At 39.7% G+C, this 23,613-nt stretch overlaps 1 protein-coding gene across 1 annotated transcript in view; it reads right to left on the bottom strand.

The window, feature by feature from the left end:
- SLC13A1 (solute carrier family 13 (sodium/sulfate symporter), member 1) overlaps positions 1 to 22,245 on the bottom strand; it is a 105,223-nt gene extending 82,978 nt beyond the window's left edge. Inside the window, exon 1 of the mRNA XM_010831741.1 lies at positions 22,115 to 22,245. Coding sequence (XP_010830043.1) covers positions 22,115 to 22,213 — 99 coding nt within the window. The 5' untranslated portion in view covers positions 22,214 to 22,245. The remainder of the gene's footprint in view (positions 1 to 22,114) is intronic.
- Positions 22,246 to 23,613: the final 1,368 nt, after the last annotated feature.

The raw sequence follows: 23,613 nt of genomic DNA, 5'->3' as shown, positions 1-23,613 counted from the left end.
GCCTGGAGAATCCCAGGGACAGGGGGAGCCTGGTGGGCTGCCGTCTATGGGGTCGCACAGAGTCGGACACGACTGAAGCGACTTAGCAGCAGCAGCCCTTACTTTCCTGTGGCTTGTAAAATTCACACCCTTCCTTTTAACTGCATTTCCTTGTTTCTAGTTTGGTGGGACTCATGCACACCAACTTTTCTCTCTCTCTACTAAAAAGGGAAGTCAACCCAGAAGAAAAAGTTAGATGTACTTTTTTGCATAGAAAGAAGGACACTGCCTAGTTATGTGCATGGATAAGACTGAATTTGCTCCTAAGTGATGCAGACCTGGAGGTGAAGAGCCTTCTGTTTGGCTTTTTTAGAAAGACAGTTGAGCTTCTATGGAGACACAGGGAACTAAATAGGATAGAGGCTCTTAATGTAGTTTTTTGCTTTGCCAGGTATAAATCTGTGGGTTTCTGGCTTAGGGCATTGTTAAAGAATGGTTGAAATTTATCCTTATATTGGGCCTCCCTAGTGGCTCAGATGGTAAAGAAGCTGCCTGCAATGCAAGAGACCCGGGTTCAATCACTGGGTCAGGAAGATCCCTTGAGAAGGGCATGGCTACCCACTCCAGTAATCCTGACTGGAGAATTCCATGGATAGAGGAGACTGGCATGCTGCAGTCCATGGATCACAAAGAGTTGGACATGACTGAGTGACTAACACTTTTACCTTGGCTTACATAAATAATTTTTATATGATGCCACTATGTACTAAATGATTAATAAAGGGCAGCATATCTTACATGTTTGCTCTCACATTGATTAATCTCTGCAAATTCTGAGCTGCATTTGAAAAATTTAGAAATTTATAAAACTCAAAATTTACAAATTTAAAAAACTCAAACTGCTGTCTGAGTTTAACGAGGTCTTTTATTTAAGGTTTTCCCAAAGCAGTAGCATTTCCAGTTTTGTTACCCTCTGGTTCATCTACCTCATGGTGAGTCCTCTGGGCCTGGTCTTTAACTCACCCAGCATTCCTGCACTTGCAGGGAGTTTCGAAGAAATTCTTAATAAGACACGATTGTGTCATATCTTTATAGTGCTGTCTTTTTCAAGGAGAAAGAATAAAGGTGTTTTGATGTTGACAATTTTATACAAAGTCTACCTCTATAATCTTGACAAACAATAAAACAGTGGAACAAAGCTGAGCCTTGACTAAATCTCTCTGACTTGCTCTGGAGAGAATCTGTGAATATGTGCTTAACTTAAAATGCCAGTGTTGGAGAAAGACCAGGTCTGCTTTTTCTCTTAGTTAGAACACACGTGTGTGTGCTCAGCCTCTCAGCCGTATCTCTGACTCTTTGTGACCTCATGGACTATAACCCGCCAGGCTCCTCCTCTATGGAGATTTCCAGGAAAGACACTGGAAATGGAATAGCCATTTCCTACTCCAGGGACCTTCCCAATCCATGGATTGTACCCGCATCTCTTGCATCTCCTGCATTGGCAGACAGATTCTTTACCACTGTGCCACCTGGGAAGCCTATTAAAACACGTGTATAACCCCCACACTCTTCATTGTGACTCTATGTTTTCTATCATACTTACAAGGACCTAGATTTCAAAGATAAAATGGACCTTTTTACTATCTTGCCTTTTAATCACAGCCAACCAGTCTCTTGGGCTTCCCTGGGGGCTCAGATGGTAAAGAATCCGCCTGCAATGCAGGAGAGCCAGATTTGATCCCTAAGTCACGAAGATCCCCTGGAGAAGGAAATGGCTACCCATTCCAGTATTCTTGCCTGGAGAATTCCATGGACAGAGGAGCCTGGCGGGCTACAGTCCATGGAGTCGCAAAAGAGCTGGACACAACTGAACAACTAACATTTCCACTTTCAACCAGTCTCTTGATCTGATCCACCCCACTGTCGTTTTACCTCTCGACTCTACCCTTCAGCCTCCACTCCAATTCCTCCACTATAGGCAAATCTGCTCCAACACCAGTTGACTTTCCAAAAATTTAATTCATTTTTTTCATTCCCTTGCATGAGGCTGGATTGGGACTAGCTACCCTGACAACTGTCTGGAGCACCCTTCTACAAGGAACTGCTAAAACATCAGAAAAATAAAAAGAATATGATGCCAGCAAATTCTGTTTACCACACAAAATCACTGCCATAGTGTTGAAATTTCATTTCCACATGGGTCTACTTCAGCTAGACATTGATAGTCTGCTCAGATGGGGCAAATTTGGGGGCAAAATTTCAAGTGTTAAATCTTTAGCTTGTCAACACATCTTTCATGTTTTAACTGGCCCATACATAATTTAAAATGGTCATGTGAGTAATTTTTGAATTGTTTACTGAAAAGAATCCAAAACTTGCATTGAAGGCCACCTTCACTTTAACTATAATATGACTCACTCCAGTACTTCCTAAAATATTTCTAAAGAGTCTTATCTACATTCCTTCTTCATATATGAATTCTGATCCCTGCTCCTCATACACTGGTTTTCTAAACTCTAATCCTTAACAGGTAGTCATCCCAGTGAGCCTCCAATACTCTTAAGTGATAGCTTCTACCTGCCTGTGACCATATTCTGGAATGGACACTTTAAACCTAGTTTGATTATGTAGACTAAACAGTTGGAAACTGATGACCTCATCTAAGAAGAAACTGCAGTTTATTTGACTTACAACTGTGTGTGTGTGGTGGGGGGTGGGGGGTGGCGTGTGTACATTTGAGTCAAGATTTGCAAACCAGCAGATTTCATATTAGAAACAAAACTCAAATTTTTGGCTCCTCTTGAAAAACTGAGGATTTTGGTAACATTGGGATCATATTCTTCCAGGTCAACAATTCTCCAGACTTGAGGACTCCAATAATTCCCCTTTAGAGACTGACTCGTGCTTCTCAGTTTTTCCTGGCGCCTCTGCACCATCTCATGAATTCTCTTACCTGTTTGGCCTTAGATGTCATTTGAGTAAAATATCGGGTAATAAAAATGCTGCCTACCTGCTCTTCCTTGCAAATCTTACTTTACCCTTCCAGAATCAACCCTTGATTGCTCATTTGGGTTTCTATCCATGCATTCATGATTTTATTACATGTAGACATTACTACATTAATAAACAACATATGGTTTTGAGATTAAAAAAGATTTTTGGTGTGTATGACATGAGATGCCAGTTCAATCCCTGGGTTGGGATGATCCCCTGGAGGAAGACATGGCAACCCACTCCAGTATTCTTGACTGAAAAATACCATGTATTGGGCTGCAGAGTCAGACATGACTGAAGTGATCTAGCGTACATATATATTTAAAAGCATTTTATTGGAATATTGTGTGAGTTTCTACTGTATAGCAAAGTAAATCAGCTATATATATACATAATCCCCTCTTTTTTGAATTTCCTCTCCATTAGATCACCACAGAGAATTGAATAAACTTCCCTGTGCTATACAGTAGGTTATAATTAGTTATCTGTTTTATACATGTTATCAGTAGTGTTACATGTCAATCCCAATCTCTCAATTCATCCAGCCTCCCCACTTGGTAGCCATACATTTGTTCTCTATAACTGCATCTATTTTTCCTTGTCTATACCAGTTTTTCATATTGCACATATATGTGTTAATATTTGATATTTATTTTTCTCCTTCTGGCTTATTTCACTCTGTGTGATTTTTCAACTTGCTTTTTCACTCAATGTTTTATTGATTTCAAATGTGTGAATGTTGATACATATAGACTTACTGTTAATTTTTTTAAATGGATATAGAATTTCTTTTTACAAATATCTTACAGTTCATTTGTCCATTTTTTTCTATTGATGGCTGTTTAGGGCTCTTTCCCTCAATTTTTCATTATTATAATGCTAAGAACATCTTTATACCTAGTTACATGTGAATATAAGAAAGAGATTGTCTAAGCTATTATATGAAAGTAATTTTCAAAATTTCTAAGTGGAAAGGATGCATTGGAACCTTACCGATATTGCCCAACTGCTATGCAAGACGGTTGCATCAGTTTATACAGTATTAGCACCAAAAATGTAAGAAAGTTCCATTTAACCAGCCACTGGTATATTGGAGTAATTTATTTATTTGAAATCTGATAGTATGGAAAGTTCTTCTTAATTTAATTTGCATTTGCTTGAATACCATTGAAGTATTTTTTCATGGTTGTTGAACATAATTGTTCCTCTCTTGAAAATTACCTTGTTTATAGTGTTTTCTCGTGTTTCTGTTGTTTCTTTTTATTGTGAATTTGTGAGGTTATTTTTAGGTTCTTAATATTTCTTTATATATGTATATTTATAAATATTATTCTTAGCCTCTGACTTATCTATGAAATTTGATTTATTGTGTTTCTGGGTGATAAGATTTTAATTTTGATTCAGTTATTTTAAAGTCCTTTCTGTTATGTTTTGCTTTTTTACTATCCTGTATGAGAAATTCTTTCTATACATATTGCATTCCCATATTTTTTTTCTAAAATTAAAAAAAAAATGTTTTTTCAAATGTGGACCTAAATTGATTTGTATAGGAGTCCGGTGCCTGTTTTCTAAATGGATAATCAAAATGTCCTGATTTCTTTTGAATTAGATGGTCCATCTCTGCCCACTAACTCATGCTACTACATATCTCCTGTGGCAAATTTCTACAAATGCAGACACATGCGTTTAAGGACTCTGTATCTCAATCACTTACACCCCCACCACCTTTCAAAAGGTGGTGAACTGCAGAATTATTAAACTCTTTTAACTACTACAGCTTTTCAATCAGTTTTACAATCGGTAACTCAGGTCCCATATTTTATAATTTTTCAAAGTTGTCTTGATAGTTTTAGGCTTCTACTTTTGGAATTTTAGATTTTTATTCAAATTACATGAAATTTATAAAATAAGAAATGGCCTTAAAATATTCTCATCTATGAACTCTTCTTTCATTTAGGTATTCATTAAACTCTTTTTATAATATTTTGTAGTTTTCTCCATAAGGGTCTTGTATTCTCCAAGCCAGGCTTCAACAATATGTGAACTGTGAATTTCCAAATGTTCAAGCTGGTTTTAGAAAAGGCAGAAAAACCAGAGATCAAATTGCCAGCATCCATTGGATCATCAAAAAAGCAGGAGAGTTCCAGAAAAACATCTATTTCTGCTTTATTGACTATACCAAAGCATTTGACTCTGTGGATCACAACAAACTGTGGAAAATTCTGAAAGAGATGGGAACACCAGACCACCTGACCTGCCTCTTGATAAACCTGTATGTCCAATTAGAACTGGACATGGAACAACAGACTGGTTCCAAATAGGAAAAGGAGAATGTCAAGGCTGTATATTGTCACCCTGCTTATTTAATTTATATGCTGAGTACATCATGAGAAATGGCTGGGCTGGGAGAAGCACAAGCTGGAATCAAGATTGCCAGGAGAAATATCAATAACCTCAGATATGCAGATGACAGCACCCTTATGGCAGAAAGTGAAGAAGAACTAAAGAGCCTCTTGATAAAAGTGAAAGAAGAGATTAAAAAAGTTGGCTTAAAGCTCAACATTCAGAAAACTAAGATCATGGCATCTGGTCCCATCACTTCATGGCAAATAGATGGGGAAACAGTGCAAATGGTGGCAGGCTTTATTTTGGGGGGCTCCAAAATCATTTCAGATGGTGACTGCAGCCATGAAATTATAAGACGCTTACTCCTTGGAAGGAAAGTTATGACCAACCTAGACAGCAGATCAAAAAGCAGAGACATTACTTTGCCAACAAAGGTCTGTCTAGTCAAGGCTATGGTTTTTCCAGTAGTCATGTATGGGTGTGAGAGTTGGACTATAAGGAAAGCTGAGCACCAAAGAATTGATACTTTTGAACTGTGGTGTTGGAGAAGACTCTTGAGAGTCCCTTGGACTGCAAGGAGATCCAACCAGTCCATTCTAAAGAAGATCAGTCCTGGGTGTTCATTGGAAGGACTGATGTTGAAGTTGAAACTCCAATACTTTGGCCACCTGATAACGAAGAACTGACTCATTGGAGAAGACCCTGATGCTGGGAAAGATTGAGGACAGGAGAAGGGGATGACAGAAGATGAGATGATTGGATGGCATCACCGACTCAATGGACATGAGTTTGGATAAACTCCGGAAATTGGTGATGGACAGGGAGGCCTGGCGTGCTGTAGTCCATGGGTTCACAAAGAGTCAGACACAACTGAGCGACTGAACTGAACTGACCTAAACTGAATCCTTACTAGATATCTTCATTACTGTTGAAAAAAATAAGAAATTAATTATCATCCTTTTGTATACATTTTTTTCTCTTTATAGTTTGGTAGCTTTAAATTTGTCTCCTTCGATGGTTTTCTCCTTCAAAGTTTCATTTATGATGTATCTAAACATGGACTAATATTTAATTAAATTATTTTTTACTTGGAAATGGTCTGTTTGAGGATTCATATCTTTTCTAATTCTGAAAAATTTAGCCATTATTACTCTGAATATAATCTCTCTTCTAGTCTCTCTTTTTCAAGAATACCTTTCACATGTGTGTTGGGGATTCTGAATCTACCTTCAAATCATTCTTTCGTGTAAAACATGTTTACTTATTATGTCTGATTTTTAGGTGAATTCCTAGTATTCTTTCTTAGTTCACTGAGTATGTCTTCAAGTATACTCAGGTTAAAGTTTATAGTTTCATCTTAAGTTTTTAAATTTTGAATTCTTTTTAATTTCAGAGAAGACTTTTTCATTTCTGTGATTTCTAACTAGCCATTTTTTTTATTTGCCTGTTCTTGCTTTATATTTCTTTTAAAAATGAGGGTTAATTGATGCACAAAATACTGTACATGTATATTGTATACAATTTGTTGAGTTTTGGACATATGTGGATACTTGTGCAGCTATCACCACAGTCAAGGTAATGAACATATCCATCATGTCCAAAAGTTTCCTCAGGCCCCATTTTGGGTTTTGTTTGTTTCTGTGTGTGTGTTAAAGACACATAACATGAGATCTACATTCTTAAAAATTCTAAGTGTACAGTACAATATTAACTATGGATACCGTGTTGTTCAGCAGATTTCTAGAACTTATTCATCTTGCATAACTGAAACTTTCCCCTTTGAACAACTCCCCATCCATTCACTTTTGGCAACCACCATTCTACCCTATATTTTTATGAGCTTGTCTATTTCATATGCCTCATAAAAGTGGAATCATAAGTATTTTTTCCATCACTGGTTTATTTCTCAGCATAATATCCTCCCAGTTGATCCATGTAGCTGCAGATGACAGGATTGCCTCTTTTTCTTTAAGACTGAATAATATTCTTTTGTCTATACATACGACATTTCCTTTATCCATTCATCAGCCCATGGACATTTAGGTTATTCCCATGTTTTGGATACTGTTAATAATACTACAATGAACATGGAAGTACAAATACTTCTTCAATATCCTGATTTCATTTCTTTTGGCAATATATCTATAGGTGAGATAGTTGGATCATACATATGGTAACTATTTTTCATTTTGTGAGAAGCCTCCATACTGTTTTCCATAATGACAGCATCATTTTACATTTTCATTAGCAGTGTACAAAGGTACCGATTTCTCCACATCATCACCAACACTTATCTTTTTTTTTTGAAAAAAGTAAAAGCCATCCTAACAGATGTGAGGTGATAACTTGCTGCGGCTTTGATTTGCATTTCCCTGATGATCAATGATATTGAGTACCTTTTCATTTGTCTGTTGCTCGTTTGTATATTATCTTTGGAGAATGTGCATTCAAGTTCTCTGTCTATTGCATATTCTTGATACTCTTGTCACAGATCAGTTGACCATATATGAATGGGTTTATTTCTGAGCTCTCTATTCTGTTTCATTAGTCTAAGTATCTGTCTTTCTGCCAGTACGATACTGTTTATTTGCTGTAGTGTTGTCATGTATTTTGAAGTCAGGAAGTGTGAATGCCTCAAGCTTTATCCTCTTTGCTCAGATACCTTTGATTATTCAAAGTTTTGTGATTACATATGAATTTTAAGGGTGTTTTATGTATTTCTGTAAAAAAAATCTTTGCAATTTTGATGTGGATAGCACTGAATTTGTAGATTGCTTTGGGTAGATGGACATATTTTAGCAATATTAAATCTTCTAATCCATGAAATGAGATGTCTTTCTATTTATGTGTGTCTCCATTCATTTCTTTCATCAGTGTTTTATAGTTTTCGGTGTAGAAGGTTAAACTCCTTGGTTAAGTTTATTACTAAGTATTTTATTATTTTTGATGCTATTTTAAATGGGATTGGTTTCTTAACTTTCTTTTCTGATAGTTGTTAACATGTAGAAAACAACTGATTTTAACATTGGTTTTGTATCCTGCAACTTTACTAAATTAGTTTATTAGTTCTAAGTTTTTTGTAGAGTATTTATGGTTTTCTACACATAAGATCATTTACGTCTTTCCAATTTGATGACTTTTATTTTCTTTCTTGCCTAATTGCTCTAGTTAGGACTTCTGCTGCTGCTGCTGCTGCTGCTAAGTCGCTTCAGTCGTGTCCGACTTTGTGCGACCCCATAGACGGAAGCCCACCAGGCTCCCCCGTCCCTGGGATTCTCCAGGCAAGAACACTGGAATGGGTTGCCATTTCCTTCTCCAATGCATGAAAGTGAAAAGTGAAAGTGAAGTTGTTCAGTCGTGTCTGACTCTTAGCGACCCCATGGACTGCAGCCTACCAAGCTCCTCAGTCCATGGGATTTTCCAGGCAAGAGTACTGGAGTGGGTTGCCATTGCCTTCTCCAGTTAGGACTTCTAGTACTGTATTAAATAGAAGTGGTAAGAGTGGGCATCCTTGTCTTACTTCTAATCTTATAGAAAAGCTTTCAGTTTTTCACCATTGAGGATGGTGTTATATGCGGGCTTGTTATATACATCCCTTATTATGCCGAGGTTCATTCCTTGCACACTCAATTTGTTGAGAGTTTTTTTTTTTTTTTTTATCATGAAAGGATGTTGAATTTTATTAATGATTTGTCTGCATCTATTGGGATGGTCATGTGATAATTATTTTTACTTTGAAAACCCCATGTATTTGGAAAGTAAATGTCTACTTTAAATGATGGATGTATCTAAGTCATAACCAGGAAAATTAGAAAATATTTGTAACAGAAAAAAAATGAAAAGAGAATTTACCAGAATTTGTTGCATGCAGCTGGAGATGATTGTGTAATTTTTTTAAAAAAATCCTTCATTCTATTAATGTGATACACCACATTAACTGATTTGTGTGTATTGAATCATCCTGGTATCCCAGGGATAAATCCCACTTGGTCATGTTGTATGATCCTTTTAATGTGCTAATGAGTTTGATCAGCTAGTATTTGTTGAGGATTTTTATGTGCATGTTTATAGGGATATGAACCTGTGATTGTCTTTCATTGTATTAACTCTTTGCCTGACTCTGGTATCAGGATGTTGACCTCATAAAATCAGTTTGGAAGTGTTCACTCCTCTTTAATTTTTTGGAAGAGTTTGGAAAGGATTGGCATTAATTCTTTCAAAAAATATTTGGTAGAATTTACCAGTGAAGCTCTGAGCCTGGGCTTTTCTTTGTTAGGAAGTTTCTGATTATGATTCAAGCACCTCACACTCTTTATTGCTCTGTTGAGGATTTTCTGTTTATGACTCCATCTTCATGGGTTGTATGTTTCTGGAAACTTATCCATTTCTAGATTATTCAATTTGTTGGTGTAATTGATACATTTCTATTTCAAAAACAATGTGTTACTTATTATGGATCCCTTCCCCCATTTCTCATCTACTGATTTCCCTATTACTTTTATCCTATTTGGAGTGTTTCCATCTCCGTGTTGGTTTCATTGTCAGATCTTCTTGATTGTCTTACTGCATTTTGAAATTTTGTTTTCAGACTGAGCCTGCATGTAGTTGTTTTGTTTCTGTATTGTTTCCTTCTGTACTCCTAAAAGTTTTACAGTTGCCTACAGCCAGTCCCAGCTTGCAGTCCAGTATGTGCTCTATCTTGTCAGCCTGAGGTTCAGTCCTGCCAGAACAATGCAAATCCGGCCATCTCGCTGGATCAGGAAGTTTGGGTCAGTCCTGGCTGGGGGCTGGGCAGAAACTGCTTCCTCTGAATGCTTCCACAGACAGCGGTCAGCCTAGCTTTTTTGTTTGGTCATTCATAGCTGCCAAGAAAATCACTCTCTAGCACTTAAGTTTGTGACACTGAAATTAATTCTGACCCCAGAATGACGTGGGAGCACTTTAGATCACAACTTCTCATGTTTGCTCTCCTTGCTTGCTTTTCTGATCCATTTTGGTTTATCAAAATGTTTATCAGCGTTGTGTTTATGGTGGAGAATAGGGTGGAGGGGACTTCATTGTACAAATTTCATCCAGACTGCTGACCATAGTCTTTATAGATAGGAAACCTTATTTCAAAGGTGAAGATATTTGCTGAGTAAAGAGACAAATCTGTTCTTCTGACTTGATTAAGAGGAGGGGACAATAACATTTATGAATGCCTGTGACATACCACGTATAATACTTGTTTTGTGTAGTCTTTCCCCAAATTCTATAAAGTAGGTATTTTAATTCCATGTTGAATTAAGGATCAACAATCACATTACTAATAATATGTAGTAGAGTTCTACCCAAGTATATTCATGAGAGCACATCCTATATTTCATTTACTACCCTGTTCCAAGCACTTAAAACAATGGTTGGCATATAGTAAGTGCCCGGTAGTATTTATTAAATGATTGAAGCTTTTTTCCTCTGTGTCTTTTCTACCACTGTTTTTATTCAGATATCTGACCCCTGGGCTTTTTCAGTGCCTCAGTGGTAAAGAACCCAACTGTCAATGCAGGAGATGAGGGTTCAATCCCTAGGTTGGGAAGATCCTCTGGAGAAGGAAAAGGTAACCCACTCCAGTAAACTTGCCTGGGAAATCCCAAGGACAGAGGAGCCTGACAGGCTACAGTCCAAGGGCTACAGTCCAAGAGTCGGACACTATTGAGTGACTAAACAACAAACCTTGATCCCAAGATAGAAGATCCCTGTATTCTACTAGGCATAAATTATTTAGTCTAGGAATCTCTTTTCTTTTCTTTGTTCTCTTTTCTATTTTCTTTTCTACTTGAAGAAAAGAAATATCTACTGGATATTTTGATGCCCACAAGTCGGACACAACTGAGCGACTGAACTGATGATGGGTAAATCGTCTTTATAGTTCTCCTGAGGTTTTCATCTCTTTTGCTAATAAGCTTGAATTGGAACTAAACCTTTTACTTGTCAGGGTCACTTCCTCATTTCACAATATCATCATTGTATCTAGTTTTAACCACCCCAAGTAAGTGCAGCCAGGAACTTGCTACAGAGGCAGAAAAGGCAAATGCTGCTATGACAAGGCAATGTGGATAATGACTCCCCTCTGACTAAAGTTCTGAGTGTCAAATTATCTTGGGAAATGTGGTTGATTATATTTAAAAATCACCTCAGTTCTCTTTTAAATTATAGTTCTGGATAGAATTGAAATATAAATTAGCCTTTAAAATACAGTTTTTCACCTCTTCTCATTTTTAATGACACACTGACTGATATTAGGGAGTAATTTGGCGTATGTGGAATTAGTACATATGTGGGTACGGTCTCTCAGCACAGCTTGAGAAAAGTAGGACCGATCACAAGCCTCAGTCACAGCATTTGATTTTCAAAGAGAACGCACAGCAATTAAGATGGGAGAAAGAAAAATCACGCATTATGAATCTGTGTGCTACAAGAAAAACACTATTATTATATGACAGAGCCTGTACAGGGCTTTGCATTTTTGCAAAGGGCTTTGCAATTCCTACTGTGGCAAGAATTTCTCAAGACTCAATCCATATTAACGGAAAACCTTAAAGTGACTCCCAATGGCCTCAGATTGGAAGACGGAGAGTAAGAAGCTCAACTACAAAGTTAAGGAAAAATAATTAGCATTTCTTATTCGTTTTCTGCCCAATGGGTAGCAAGGGAAGGCAATTAGCAGCTCCACTATGTCAATTACAAGGGAATTTTTATTTCCTTTTCATTTAACTTCCGAAACCAATTAGCAATGGAGATGTTCTGTGTTCACATCCCACGCACACAGCAGAACTGGAAACAGCCAGAGATCACCTTGCTCTCCAACCTGACGACGTGCTAGGGTGTGACTAAAAATGCTGGCCATGGGTTAACTGCTTCAGAGTCATGATGCGTCTTAACCGTGCAGCATCCTGGACTTCACACCCACAAGTACCTCAGGTGAGCCTGGGGCAGCCAATTCACAGACAACGTTCAAAACTCTTGTAAGAGTCTTATTCAATTTACAGATGAGGGCAGGGACCAGGGGTCAGTGTGACAGAACCAGTTAGGGAGTTTTTCAGAATATGCTAGATAAGATGGGACAGCCTAGGTTAAATCTCAGCAACTTGAAACAACCAATGTCTATTTCTTGCTCACATGATCTGTTTACCCTGTGTCACGGTTGCTCTGCCATCCAGTGGGAGACCTCATCTCAATATGTGTTCTAGTAATTACAAATACAAGAACAGCAGTGCACAAGCTTTTAAAAATCTGATGTAAATCGCAGTAAGGAAGCAATAACATCGATGCGTTTGGGAGTCAGACAGCTTGTTTGTAAATCCTCACTCCCCTTAGAGACCGTGTGACTTTGGGCAAATTGCTTAACCTCTTTGAGTATCTGCTTGCTCTTCTGTAAAATGGGGTTAATATTGACTACTCTAATGGTTGTTGGAGGCTGATAGTAGACATTCACTTACATTATCATTACCAAACAGAGGATAAAAATGTATCTTGAAGAGAAGAGCTTCGTGGAAGAGACATATCCCCATTCACCTGATACATCTATCTACATTCTTGTTCTGACCCTTAGTGGCTCTTACACTCTATTTGAAATTCCTTCCTTTCATCATCTCCTTGCTCCTATATCCTCTGCTTCCTACATGATCTAGCTCAGGTATCTGCATCCTTCTGCCATGAGAGATCTTTAATCCATTCATTCAGCACAGTTATCAACCATCTACTGTAGGTCAGGCCTTGTGCTTGGGCCAGAGGAAACAAGGAAACAGCATGTTCCATGCTCTTGAAGTATCTGCAGTGTAGAGGGGGAAGTGAAGATAAAGGCAAAATGGAATACACACAACAGTGGAGGCTGATGTCTTCACAATCATGCAGTGAGCGCATGGAGAATGATTCTGTTTGTATCACAGCCTGAGCTCCCTTTCCTAGCAAGCACAGGGTGAGAGGAATGAGAGGTGAGAGGGCACTCCATGAAGAGGACACACCACATGAAATTCAGAAAGGCAAGAATAGTCATGGGTACTCTAGGGGCATAGATAGTGAAATGTGAATGAAGGAGCTAGATATTGGGGGCTTTGGGGAGGGCTATTCAGTTCAGTTCAGTTCAGTCGCTCAGTCGTGTCCGACTCTTTGCGACCCCATGAATCGCAGCACGCCAGGCCTCCCTGTCCATCACCAACTCCCAGAGTTCACGTCCATCGAGTCAGTGATGCCATCCAGCCATCTCATCCGCTGTTGTCCCCTTCTCCTCCTGCCCCCAATCCCTCCCAGCATCAGAGTCTTTTCCAATGAGTCAACTCTTCGCATGAGGTGGCCAAAGTATTGGAGTTTCAGCTTTAGCATCAGTCCTTCCAAAGAAATCCCAGGGCTGATCTCCTTTAGGATGGACTGGTTGGATCTCCTTGCAGTCCAAGGGACTCTCAAGAGTCTTCTCCAACACCACAGTTCAAAAGCATCAATTCTTTGGCGCTCAGCCTTCTTCACAGTCCAACTCTCACATCCATACATGACCACAGGAAAAACCATAGCCTTGACTAGATGGACCTTTGTTGGCAAAGTAATGTCTCTGCTTTTGAATATGCTATCTAGGTTGGTCATAACTCTCCTTCCAAGGAGTAGGCATCTTTTAATTTTATGATGACAATCACCATCTGCAGTGATTTTGGAGCCCCAAAAATAAAGTCTGCTGCTGTTTCCACTGTTTCCCCATCTATTTCCCATGAAGTGATGGGACCAGATGCCATGATCTTCATTTTCTGAATGTTGAGCTTTAAGCCAACTTTTTCACTCTCCACTTTCACCTTCATCAAGAGGCTTTTGAGTTCCTCTTCACTTTCTGCCATAAGGGTGGTGTCATCTGCATATTTGAGGTTACTGATATTTCTCCTGGCAATCTTGATTCCAGCTTGTGCTTCTTCTAGCCCAGTGTTTCTCATAATGTACTCTGCATATAAGTTAAATAAGCAGGGTGACAATATACAGCCTTGACATACTCGTTTTCCTATTTGGAACCAGTCTGTTGTTCCATGTCCAGTTCTAACTGTTGCTTCCTGCCCTGCATACAGATTTCTCAAGAGGCAGGTCAGCTGGTCTGGCATTCCCATCTCTTTCAGAATTTTCCGCAGCTTATTGTGATCCACACAGTCAAAGGCTTTGGCATAGTCAATAAAGCAGAAATAGATGTTTTTCTGGAACTCTCTTGCTTTTTCCATGATCCAGCAGATGTTGGCAATTTGATCTCTGGTTCCTCTGCCTTTTCTAAAACCAGCTTGTACATCAGGAAGTTCACGGTTCACGTATTGCTGAAGCCTGGCTTGGAGAATTTTGAGCATTCCTTTACTAGCGTGTGAGATGAGTGCAATTGTGCGGTAGTTTGAGCATTCTTTGGCATTGCCTTTCTGTGGGACTGGAATGAAAACTGACCTTTTCCAGTCCTGTGGCCACTGCTGAGTTTTCCAAATTTGCTGGCATATTGAGTGCAGCACTTCACAGCATCATCTTTCAGGATTTGAAATAGCTCAACTGGAATTCCATCACCTCCACTAGCTTTGTTTGTAGTGATGCTTTCTAAGGGGAGGGCCTTTAGGACAAAGAAATGGCAAAATCCCAAGATCCATCATATCTACAAGTTCTGTTAGATATTTCCCCCTGTCCGCAAAAGGGAGCCACAGAAGAAGTAGTACCAGTGAGTTGCAGTCCTTTCAGTTGCGTCTGACTCTTTGCAACCCTACAGACTGTATCCCGCCAGGCTCCTCTCTCCATGGGATTCTCCAGGCAAGAATACTGGAGTGGGTTTCCACGTGCCCCTCCAGGGGATCTTCCCAACACAGGGATCAAACCCGCATCTGCCTGTGTTTTTACCCACTGAGCCACCTGGGAAGCCCATGGAAGAATTAGGAGCAGCGGTAAATGCAATAGGATGAGGCTGACATTTTAAAAATAGTCCTCTGGCAGGAGACTTCGGGGGGAAACAGTATGAAATGGTCTATGAAAGAGAGAGATGAAGGCAGCCTAGAGGAGAACAGTGCCAGCAGGAACGGAAATGAAGATTCAATGCGAGGCAGGTGGATTCAGGAGGTAAAGCAACATAAACAGAGTGACGTGGGCTTAGGAAAAGCTGAGGGATCTGACGTGACGCACAGATTGCAGACCTGGATGAGGGGTAGCCGATTCTCTGACATAAAGAACATAGAAGGAGCAGCTCGTTGTAGGCAAGTGGGACCGTGCACGGTAGGGGAATGGAGGGGGTGGTGAATGTTGCTTCCCTAGATACATTCACCCTTTAACTACACGCCGATAAAATACGTGATTTGTTTCCATCACTGGCATGGATTTATATACAACCTTATTTTGTGATGAATGCTGGCCATGGTATACATTAACTTTTCAGCAACCTTGCAAGCTACTTGAAAGCAGAAACATTAATTTAAGCTGCATAAGATGCCACTGTTCACCGAGCACCATACTTTGGGCCTCAAAAGTTCTCATCAAATATTCATGAAATAAATATTTATCACATTTGGATTTCCTGGTTTTGTTCATCTCCTACAACATTACCATCAGCATGAATCTATGTTTTCTTTTTTTTCTTGCCCTCCATCATTCTGATGCTCTTTTGTATCTAAAATATTCATTTTCTTGGCATTTATAGCATTTACCCCTTTATCTTGGGCTTCCCAGGTGGCACTAGTGGTAAAAGAACCCACTTGCCAATGCAGGAGACATAAGAGATGTGAGTTCAATCCCTGGGTCCAGAAGATCCCCTGGAGAAGGGCATGGCAACGCACTCTAGTATTCTTGCCTGCAGCATTCCATGGACAGAGGAGCCTGGTGGGCTACAGTCGATGGGATTGCAAAGAGTCGGAGGCGACTGAAATAACTTAGCATGCACACACCCCTTTATTTAAATCCCTACAATATTTTAGACCAACATTGGAAACAATATTCAATTTCATTTGCCCCTTTAGAAGTTCCTTATGTTTTCTCAGAGTTCCTTTCCTCCCTCTTCTCTCACTTGTGGTCTTTTAAAATTCTCTCCCACTCATTTTCCTTTCCTTTGTCAGGCTTCTCAACCTATCAGTTCCCCTCTTCCATCAGAGCCTTTATCCCTTTAAGGTTTACATTTCTTTACAAGTGCTATATTTCTCCCATCTGTTTAGTTTTTCCAGATGGAGCACCTAAGTCTCTCCTTATGTATTATTTCTTTTACGTATCATAATTTCTATTATAACTTCGAGATTCAAGATGCATCAGAGGCATAGACTGTGGAGGGAACAGAAACAGCCCATGACAGCCACAGACACAGAGGTGGCCACACAGAGGTGGCCCTCTCAGCCGTGTTTCTTCCATCGCTGACTGGGGCTGGTACAGCGTACTAAGACTCTGTTCAGCTGACTCTCCCTCTCCTCTCTTCAACTTTCTCTTGGCATAAAATATTTTCCCGAGAAATCCTGAAGTATCTGACAGAAACCTGAAATCTGGTCTTGGATTTACAACCAATCAACTAGGGAATGCTGCTCAATATCTGTGGGACTGTCTTCCTGAAAAAAGCGGGGGTCCATAATGAACACATAAACCAGGGGGACTGACATGCCAGTAAGAGACGCACTCTGCAAACAGAAAATATTATTGTTCAATTTTCTTCCCTTACAACTCGTCAGACAAACCTGGCCTTCTTTTTATCATGTTGTTCCATCACAAGAAATACAAAGAGCCAAGAACTAGAAAAATAAGCAAGGAAATAGCACAGAGTTCTGAGAAGAATAAAATTAACAAGCTGCTAAAAATAGTCGTAAAAGAATAATGTTGCACGGGGAATATCAGTGGAACTAAGGCATGTAGCCTAGGCCAATTTTAACAAGTTTTTATCTGGAAATATTTAAGATAGTTCCTCTCCAAAGAGAGAAAAATTCAGTTTCAATGATTAATTTTATTCATTTACATAAACATCAATTACATCACAGGCTTCTTTTACTGACCACTAACTACTAATTGAGCTTCCCAGGTGGCTCAGTGGTAAAGAAACTACCTACCAATGCAGGAAATGCAAGAGACATGGGTTCGATCCCTGGGTCAGGAAGATTCCCTGGAGGAAGAAATGGCAACCCATTCCAATAGTTTTGCCTACAAAACCCCATGGATAGAGGAGCCTGGAGGGCTACAGTCCAGGGGCTTGCAAAGAATCAGACACAACTGAGCAGCTGAACACATAGCACCCAACTACTAATTGGGGAAGGACTGGGACTACCTTTACACTTATGTGATGATTAAAAGGACAGTATTTCTGATGTTTCATGTAAAGCAATAAGAAGATAAAATTCCTTCAGTAAAGTGACCTTTATACCAATGTATCAGGAGTATACTTATTCCCCTTGGAAGACATAAGGACACAGATATTTAGCTGTGGTTGAGATCATGGCTCTGGAGTCAGACAGATGTTGGCTGGACATCTGTAGAGCCACGTATTGGTAAGCTATTGTTTTTTTTTTTCTTTTCTTTGTTTTTTTTTTTTGTTTTTTTTTGTTTTTTTGGTAAGCTATTGACTTGTTTCTATCTCCAATTCTAATCTTCAAAATTTGACCAATTACAATACCTAATTCATAAGGACTCAATTTGAATTTCTGTCTGACTTAGACCCATAGGTTTCTGGAGTGATGCATATTTTCTTTTGCTATAAAATATTATTTCCATGAAAACATGAAAATACACAGTTGCAAAATCTCTTCCATCTAAAAATTTTAAGATGCCAACTTAATGCCATGACTCGTGGTAAACATCCAGTGTAAAGGGAAGGGGGATCACATCCTGAGAAGTTGATTGCACCAGCTTGTAGAGCTGGGACTCTGGGACATTCAGCAGATGACATACATGAGACCCTTCCTCCAGCTCTCCTAGGTCCATCCCCAGGGTTTAGAATTACTGCACTTGTCTACCTTTAAGAAGTTGAGTTGCCTGAGGTCAATCAAGGAAGTGGCTAATATACACCTCTTCTCTAAAGCATTATGGTGAGGGGTTATGCCTGAGTTGTTGCTAAATGAGTATCAAGCCACAAATTTTGTGACTATTTAAAATAAAAGGCAAGTCTTCAAAAATACAAAATATAGGAAAGGGTAAAACCAAACCACTATTAAAGCATGAATTCTGAGTTCTGACAGAACCTGAGTTCAAATCCCATTTCAACCCCATCCCTGTGGCCTTTGCTGGGTCACATGTCTTTGAACATCAATTTCTGCAAATGTAAAATGAGAATGCTAGGACATTTATGATTGTCTTCTTGGTTTGTAATGAAGGTTAAATAAGATAACTTGGATAAAGCAGCTGGTAGAATGCCTGGAACAGAAGCAAGCTCTGCAAAGCAAAGCCCTTCCCCTCCTTTTTGAACATTACATGGTAAAGCCACTTACGGGCTCTCATCTTTGAAGCTCCATTTTTTAATTAAGGTTGAATTAAGCTAAGGGTTAAGTCCTGTCTACAGAAGCAACTCAAAATTCAGCAGGGAAATGAAAAAAAAAATCAGTCAATAACTTATTGTTTATTAGTTCCACCATCGTATAGATTTATTGTGTTTTTATGAAGCAAAATTGACTTTTTGTTTGCTTGAACTCTTTAGTTGTTCTGTTACTATGTGTTTAGAAGTATAGGCTTCACAGTTTGGTAGCCTGAAAGTTACAATACAATGATTTCAACCCATATCAAAGTAGCCTCTACTTAAATTTTATACCTTCTAAAGTCCTAAGTTCTCTGAAAGAAAGTTCTGCTTTCATTGTAAGCAACAGTTAAAATAATATACTGTGAGTTTAATTAACAGTTGATTGAATGGTTAAATATGCATTTAAAGTAGCAAAAAAAGAGGAAATTATGTTATTGTACTTGGAAAAATCCTCCCAATAATGTTAATTGAGTTTTAATAAATGAGTTGATTAGAGGGAAAAGAAAGAGGACAGAGTTCATCAAATGCAACTTGATGCCAGGTTTCCCCACAGACCTAATGTACTCTTGACATAGCACTTTGGGAAAAAAAAAAAAAAATCAATGACTACATTGCTTAGCAAGAGTACACTTTTTCTGGTTAATGAATCATGCACAGAGAACGTTGCTTTTTATTTATTTACTTGCCCTTCTCTTGCAAAGAGTTTATATTCATTTTCTTTGAAAATTATGTTAAGATAAGCAAAGTGTCAAGCATGTATATGTCAAAGGAGCAGCACAGATGATACGCAGTCATGGACAAAGTTTGTCTTGACTGGTTTAACTTGCTTTCTCAGCCATAAGTAAGGACTTTATGCTGAGAGTAACCAGAAATATTAAAATATAGCAGGGGTCCGGGTATGAATCAGGAGGTACTCATGGTAAGAGTCAGCCAGGTCTGGGGGACATGTAGGACCAGGGGAGTTAGAAAAAGAAAGCCATCATGAACACGAAAAGGAGTAATGATCTTTGAAGGGGGTGGAGGAGGAGGCATTCAGATGAGAGACTTGTGTCTGTACTTCACATTTGTCGTCTAGTGGCTGCCAGAGACTCAGAGGAGTCCTCAGAGCTAGCTGGGGTAGGAGGGGCAGGGAGAAGAGGGGAGGATGAATCACATGGAATTTGAAAACAAAACCCACCAAACCGAGGACAATGGAGGCTGCCTGCTGTTTTCACTAGAAATTCTCTAAGAATCTGGAGGTTCAGAACAATGTCTGATAAAAAGTGGGGGAGAGGAGTTCTTCCCTCCCACCTCAGGGTGCTATGAGACCTCAGTGCTGAGAGAGACCCAGCCTGAGAGGCTGTAGCCCCTGGTGGTCATTCTTTCTCCCACCACCCCGCACCAGGTGACAGCTTGAAGCTGTGGGCAGCCAAGGCCAGGCCCCTCACCAGCTTTGTTGGTAAAGAACTTGGCAGAACCAAAAAGGACTTTTCATTATCTCATCTCACTTTCCTTCACACTGTAATGAAAAAGGCTTAGAAGAAAAGCTGACCAAACTAGACAGCTTATTAAAAAGCAGAGACATCACTTTGCCAACAAAGGTCTGTATAGTCAAAGCTATGGTTTTTCCAGTAGTCATGTACACATGTGAGAGTTGGACCATAAAGAAGGCTGAGCACTGAAGAATTGATGCTTTTGGACTGTGGTGCTGGAGAAGACTCTTAAGAGTCCTTTGGACAGCAAGGAGATCCAACCACTCAATCCTAAAGGAAATCAACCCTGAATATTCATTGGGAAGGATTGATGCTGAAGCTGAAGCTCCAATCCTTTGACCACCTGGTGCAAAGAGCCCACTCACTGGAAAAGACCCTGATGCTGGGAAAGATTGAGGGCAGGAGGAGAAGGAGGGGACAGAGGATGAGATGGTTGGATGGCATCACTGACTCAATGGACATGAATATGAGTAAACTCTAGAAGATAGTGAAGGACAGAGAAGCCTGGCATACTGCAGTCCATGCAGTTGCAGAGTCAGACACAACTTAGTGACTGAATGACAATTTTCCTTCAGACCAGTGGCAGACTGCTGAGGGAGGCTGGAGTGTTACAATCACTGTGGTTCTATTTTTACCCAGACTCATATAACCTTGGTTAATACTTGTTAGAGAAGAACCTCAGGAAGGTTTTCTTCTACTCAGAGAAAAGGCATCATAGGGTAGGAACTGCACCATTGTAGGGTTAACCGATTTGGGGAGATTCTCAGTAACCCACGTACTGTGTGCCAGCCATAGTTCCAAGTAAGTTCTTGATGAGTGCTCATTCACTTAATCCTTACAACAAGCCCATTACAATCCCAATTTTACATAGGAGAAAATAGAAGCACAGAAAGGGCAATTAATTTTTCCAGGTCACACAGTTTCTAAGTGAAAACCTGGGACCTAAAACAGAGAGCTTGGCTCTGAAGACTGTTCTCTTGCCACCAAGAGACCCTTGTCACACCTGTCACAAATAAGGTATTCACTAAATGTTTGCAGATACAAATCATTTTACCAAGGTAATAAAAATGCATTGGGTTTATATTTCCACACTTAATAGATTGACCATACTTAAAGGAAACCGAAAAATCCCTACAAGAACACACACAAAAAAATAAAATCTCAAATGATCAGAACATGTGCAATAATGTGTTAGATTTTCTGATTAAACAAGGAAAATTACTTCCTGCTTTCAGTGCCTTCTTCTCTCATGTTCTTGTGTTGTTCATTTGCTAGGTTGTGTCCAACTCTTTGTGACCCCAAGGGCTGCAGCACTTCCAGGGGGTTCGATGGCCTACACCAAAGCATGGAAGTGCCCAGTAAATTAATTTGTGCTAGATCACCTTTCTGGGAGAATGCCATGGACAGAGGAGTCTGGTGGGCTACAGTCCATGGGGTCACAGAGTTGGACATGACTGAAGAGGCTAAGCACATAGCACAGATCACCCCTAGGAATTCCAGTTGTCCTCTGAGCTCTTTCCCCCAGTGCCACATTGCTGCCTAGTCTCAGGGCAAGGGGCTGTGTTAACCTGGGATGCTCCCTGGAGATTGACAACTTGACCAACAGGATCTCAAGGGTCATGATTCATTTTTTCTTCTCCTTATCTGGTCGCCAAGCAGAGAGCAATTCTGATTGAATATACTATTTAATTATTCTAGTTAATCACACTGAAAATCAACAGCATTAATCATTAAAAGGGAGAAAAATGGGCAAAATACAATGTACAACCATCCTGATTTCAAGCCCAAGGTGTCACCACCCTTTCAGACAGATAATTGCATAGCAACAATAAAGGACAATTAGATACCTCAGAAAGCCCACCAGCCCATCCCTTACCTTCGAGCGGAGGATGAGTGGCAATGGCAATAAAATCAACAGAGTGAAAACTATAAGGAGAAGCCGGCGATAAACTAAAATATAACTGAAGAATTTCATTGTCTTGCACAGGTGCCTTCAATAGTGTTCTCCTCAAATAAAGGGCAGGCATTAAATAACCAACCTGGCTTAATATTTCTCTAGCTCATCATCTTCATTTACTGCCTCAGACTCACCAACATGAGTTAAAATTAAATCTCAATTTTTATTGTTTTACTGTCACAATTCACATGGAGAGATAAGCCCAAGAGTGTGAGAAATCAAAGACCATTTTCTGCTAGGGTTCTTGAAAGGCAAAAACTGTCCTTATTTAGTTTGTGTATTGTAACTGGAATAGAAACTGTCTAAGTTTGGGAGGCAAAACCATAAGATGGATTGAATCTGCCCACAAGGAGGTCCCTCCCCACCTTTTGATGTCCCCTGATTTTGAGGCTCCACCCTTGGGTGGCACCTTGAGCAAGGCTTTACTGGGTGCCTCCAGTATCCTTTCCAATGAAGTACATTTTCAGTTTGTGAATTGAAATAGCAACCCCAGGAGTAGGAATTCCAATGTGAAAGGCAAGTTTTGGGTACAGATGGGTTTTCCTGGGCCTGCTCAGATAAGATATTGAAAGTCCACTGGCTTTGTGGAGTTTGGCTCCGAGGAGAGCTCCTGACTTCTCATTCAGAACTTCTCTGTTCTCATTCAAAAGATAAATACCGATGCTTATGATAGCTAATAGATCCCCAATATCACACCTGTGCGTACATACTATGTAGAAGCTTCAGTTGTGCCTGACTCTTTGCAACCCTATAGACTGTATCCTGCCAGGCTCCTCTGTCCATGGGATTCTCCAGGCAAGAATACTAGAGTGGGTTGTCATGTCCTTCTCCCGGGAATCTTCCCAATCCAGGGATCGAAGCTGTGTCTCCTGTGTTTCCTGCATTGGCAGGCAAGTTCTTTACCACTAGCATCTCACCTGGGAAGCCCCAATACCACACCCAGGTATGCAATACTTTTTTCACTGTTTAAATGCACAGTTCTATGTATTTCTTGGACACTATGTCCTCTTTGGATAGGAAACCAAGTTATCATAAAGTTTTACAGCCCTCACCTGTAAGACTTTTTCGGGATTGAGTTGATACTATTGTGCTGATATATTGGCTGGGTTGACTAGATAATTACCAGGAAATTTGTGCAGAGATGAGTCATTAGGATCATCCAAGGAGAGAGAGAGGGAGAGAGAGAGAGAGAGAGAGTGTGTGTGTGTGTGTGTGGATGGGAACTGTTCTGACAGCAATAGCAAGGATATGTTTTGGAACACCTTCGGGCTAGGGAGTCATTGATTAGTTTCTCATTGTCTGGTAAATTAATCATCCAGTGAACCTCAACTAAACTAGCCCTGGGTATAAACCAAACACATTTCCTTCTGTGTGTGTTGTGTGCTCAGCTGCTCGGTTGTGTCTGACTCTTTGTGACC

This window comes from Bison bison, unplaced genomic scaffold, assembly GCF_000754665.1.
Source record: "Bison bison bison isolate TAMUID 2011002044 unplaced genomic scaffold, Bison_UMD1.0 scf7180017864530, whole genome shotgun sequence".
Lineage (NCBI taxonomy): Eukaryota > Metazoa > Chordata > Mammalia > Artiodactyla > Bovidae > Bison > Bison bison.
The sequence above is the reverse complement of the archived record's forward strand: the minus strand, read 5'-3'. Positions and strand labels throughout refer to the sequence as shown.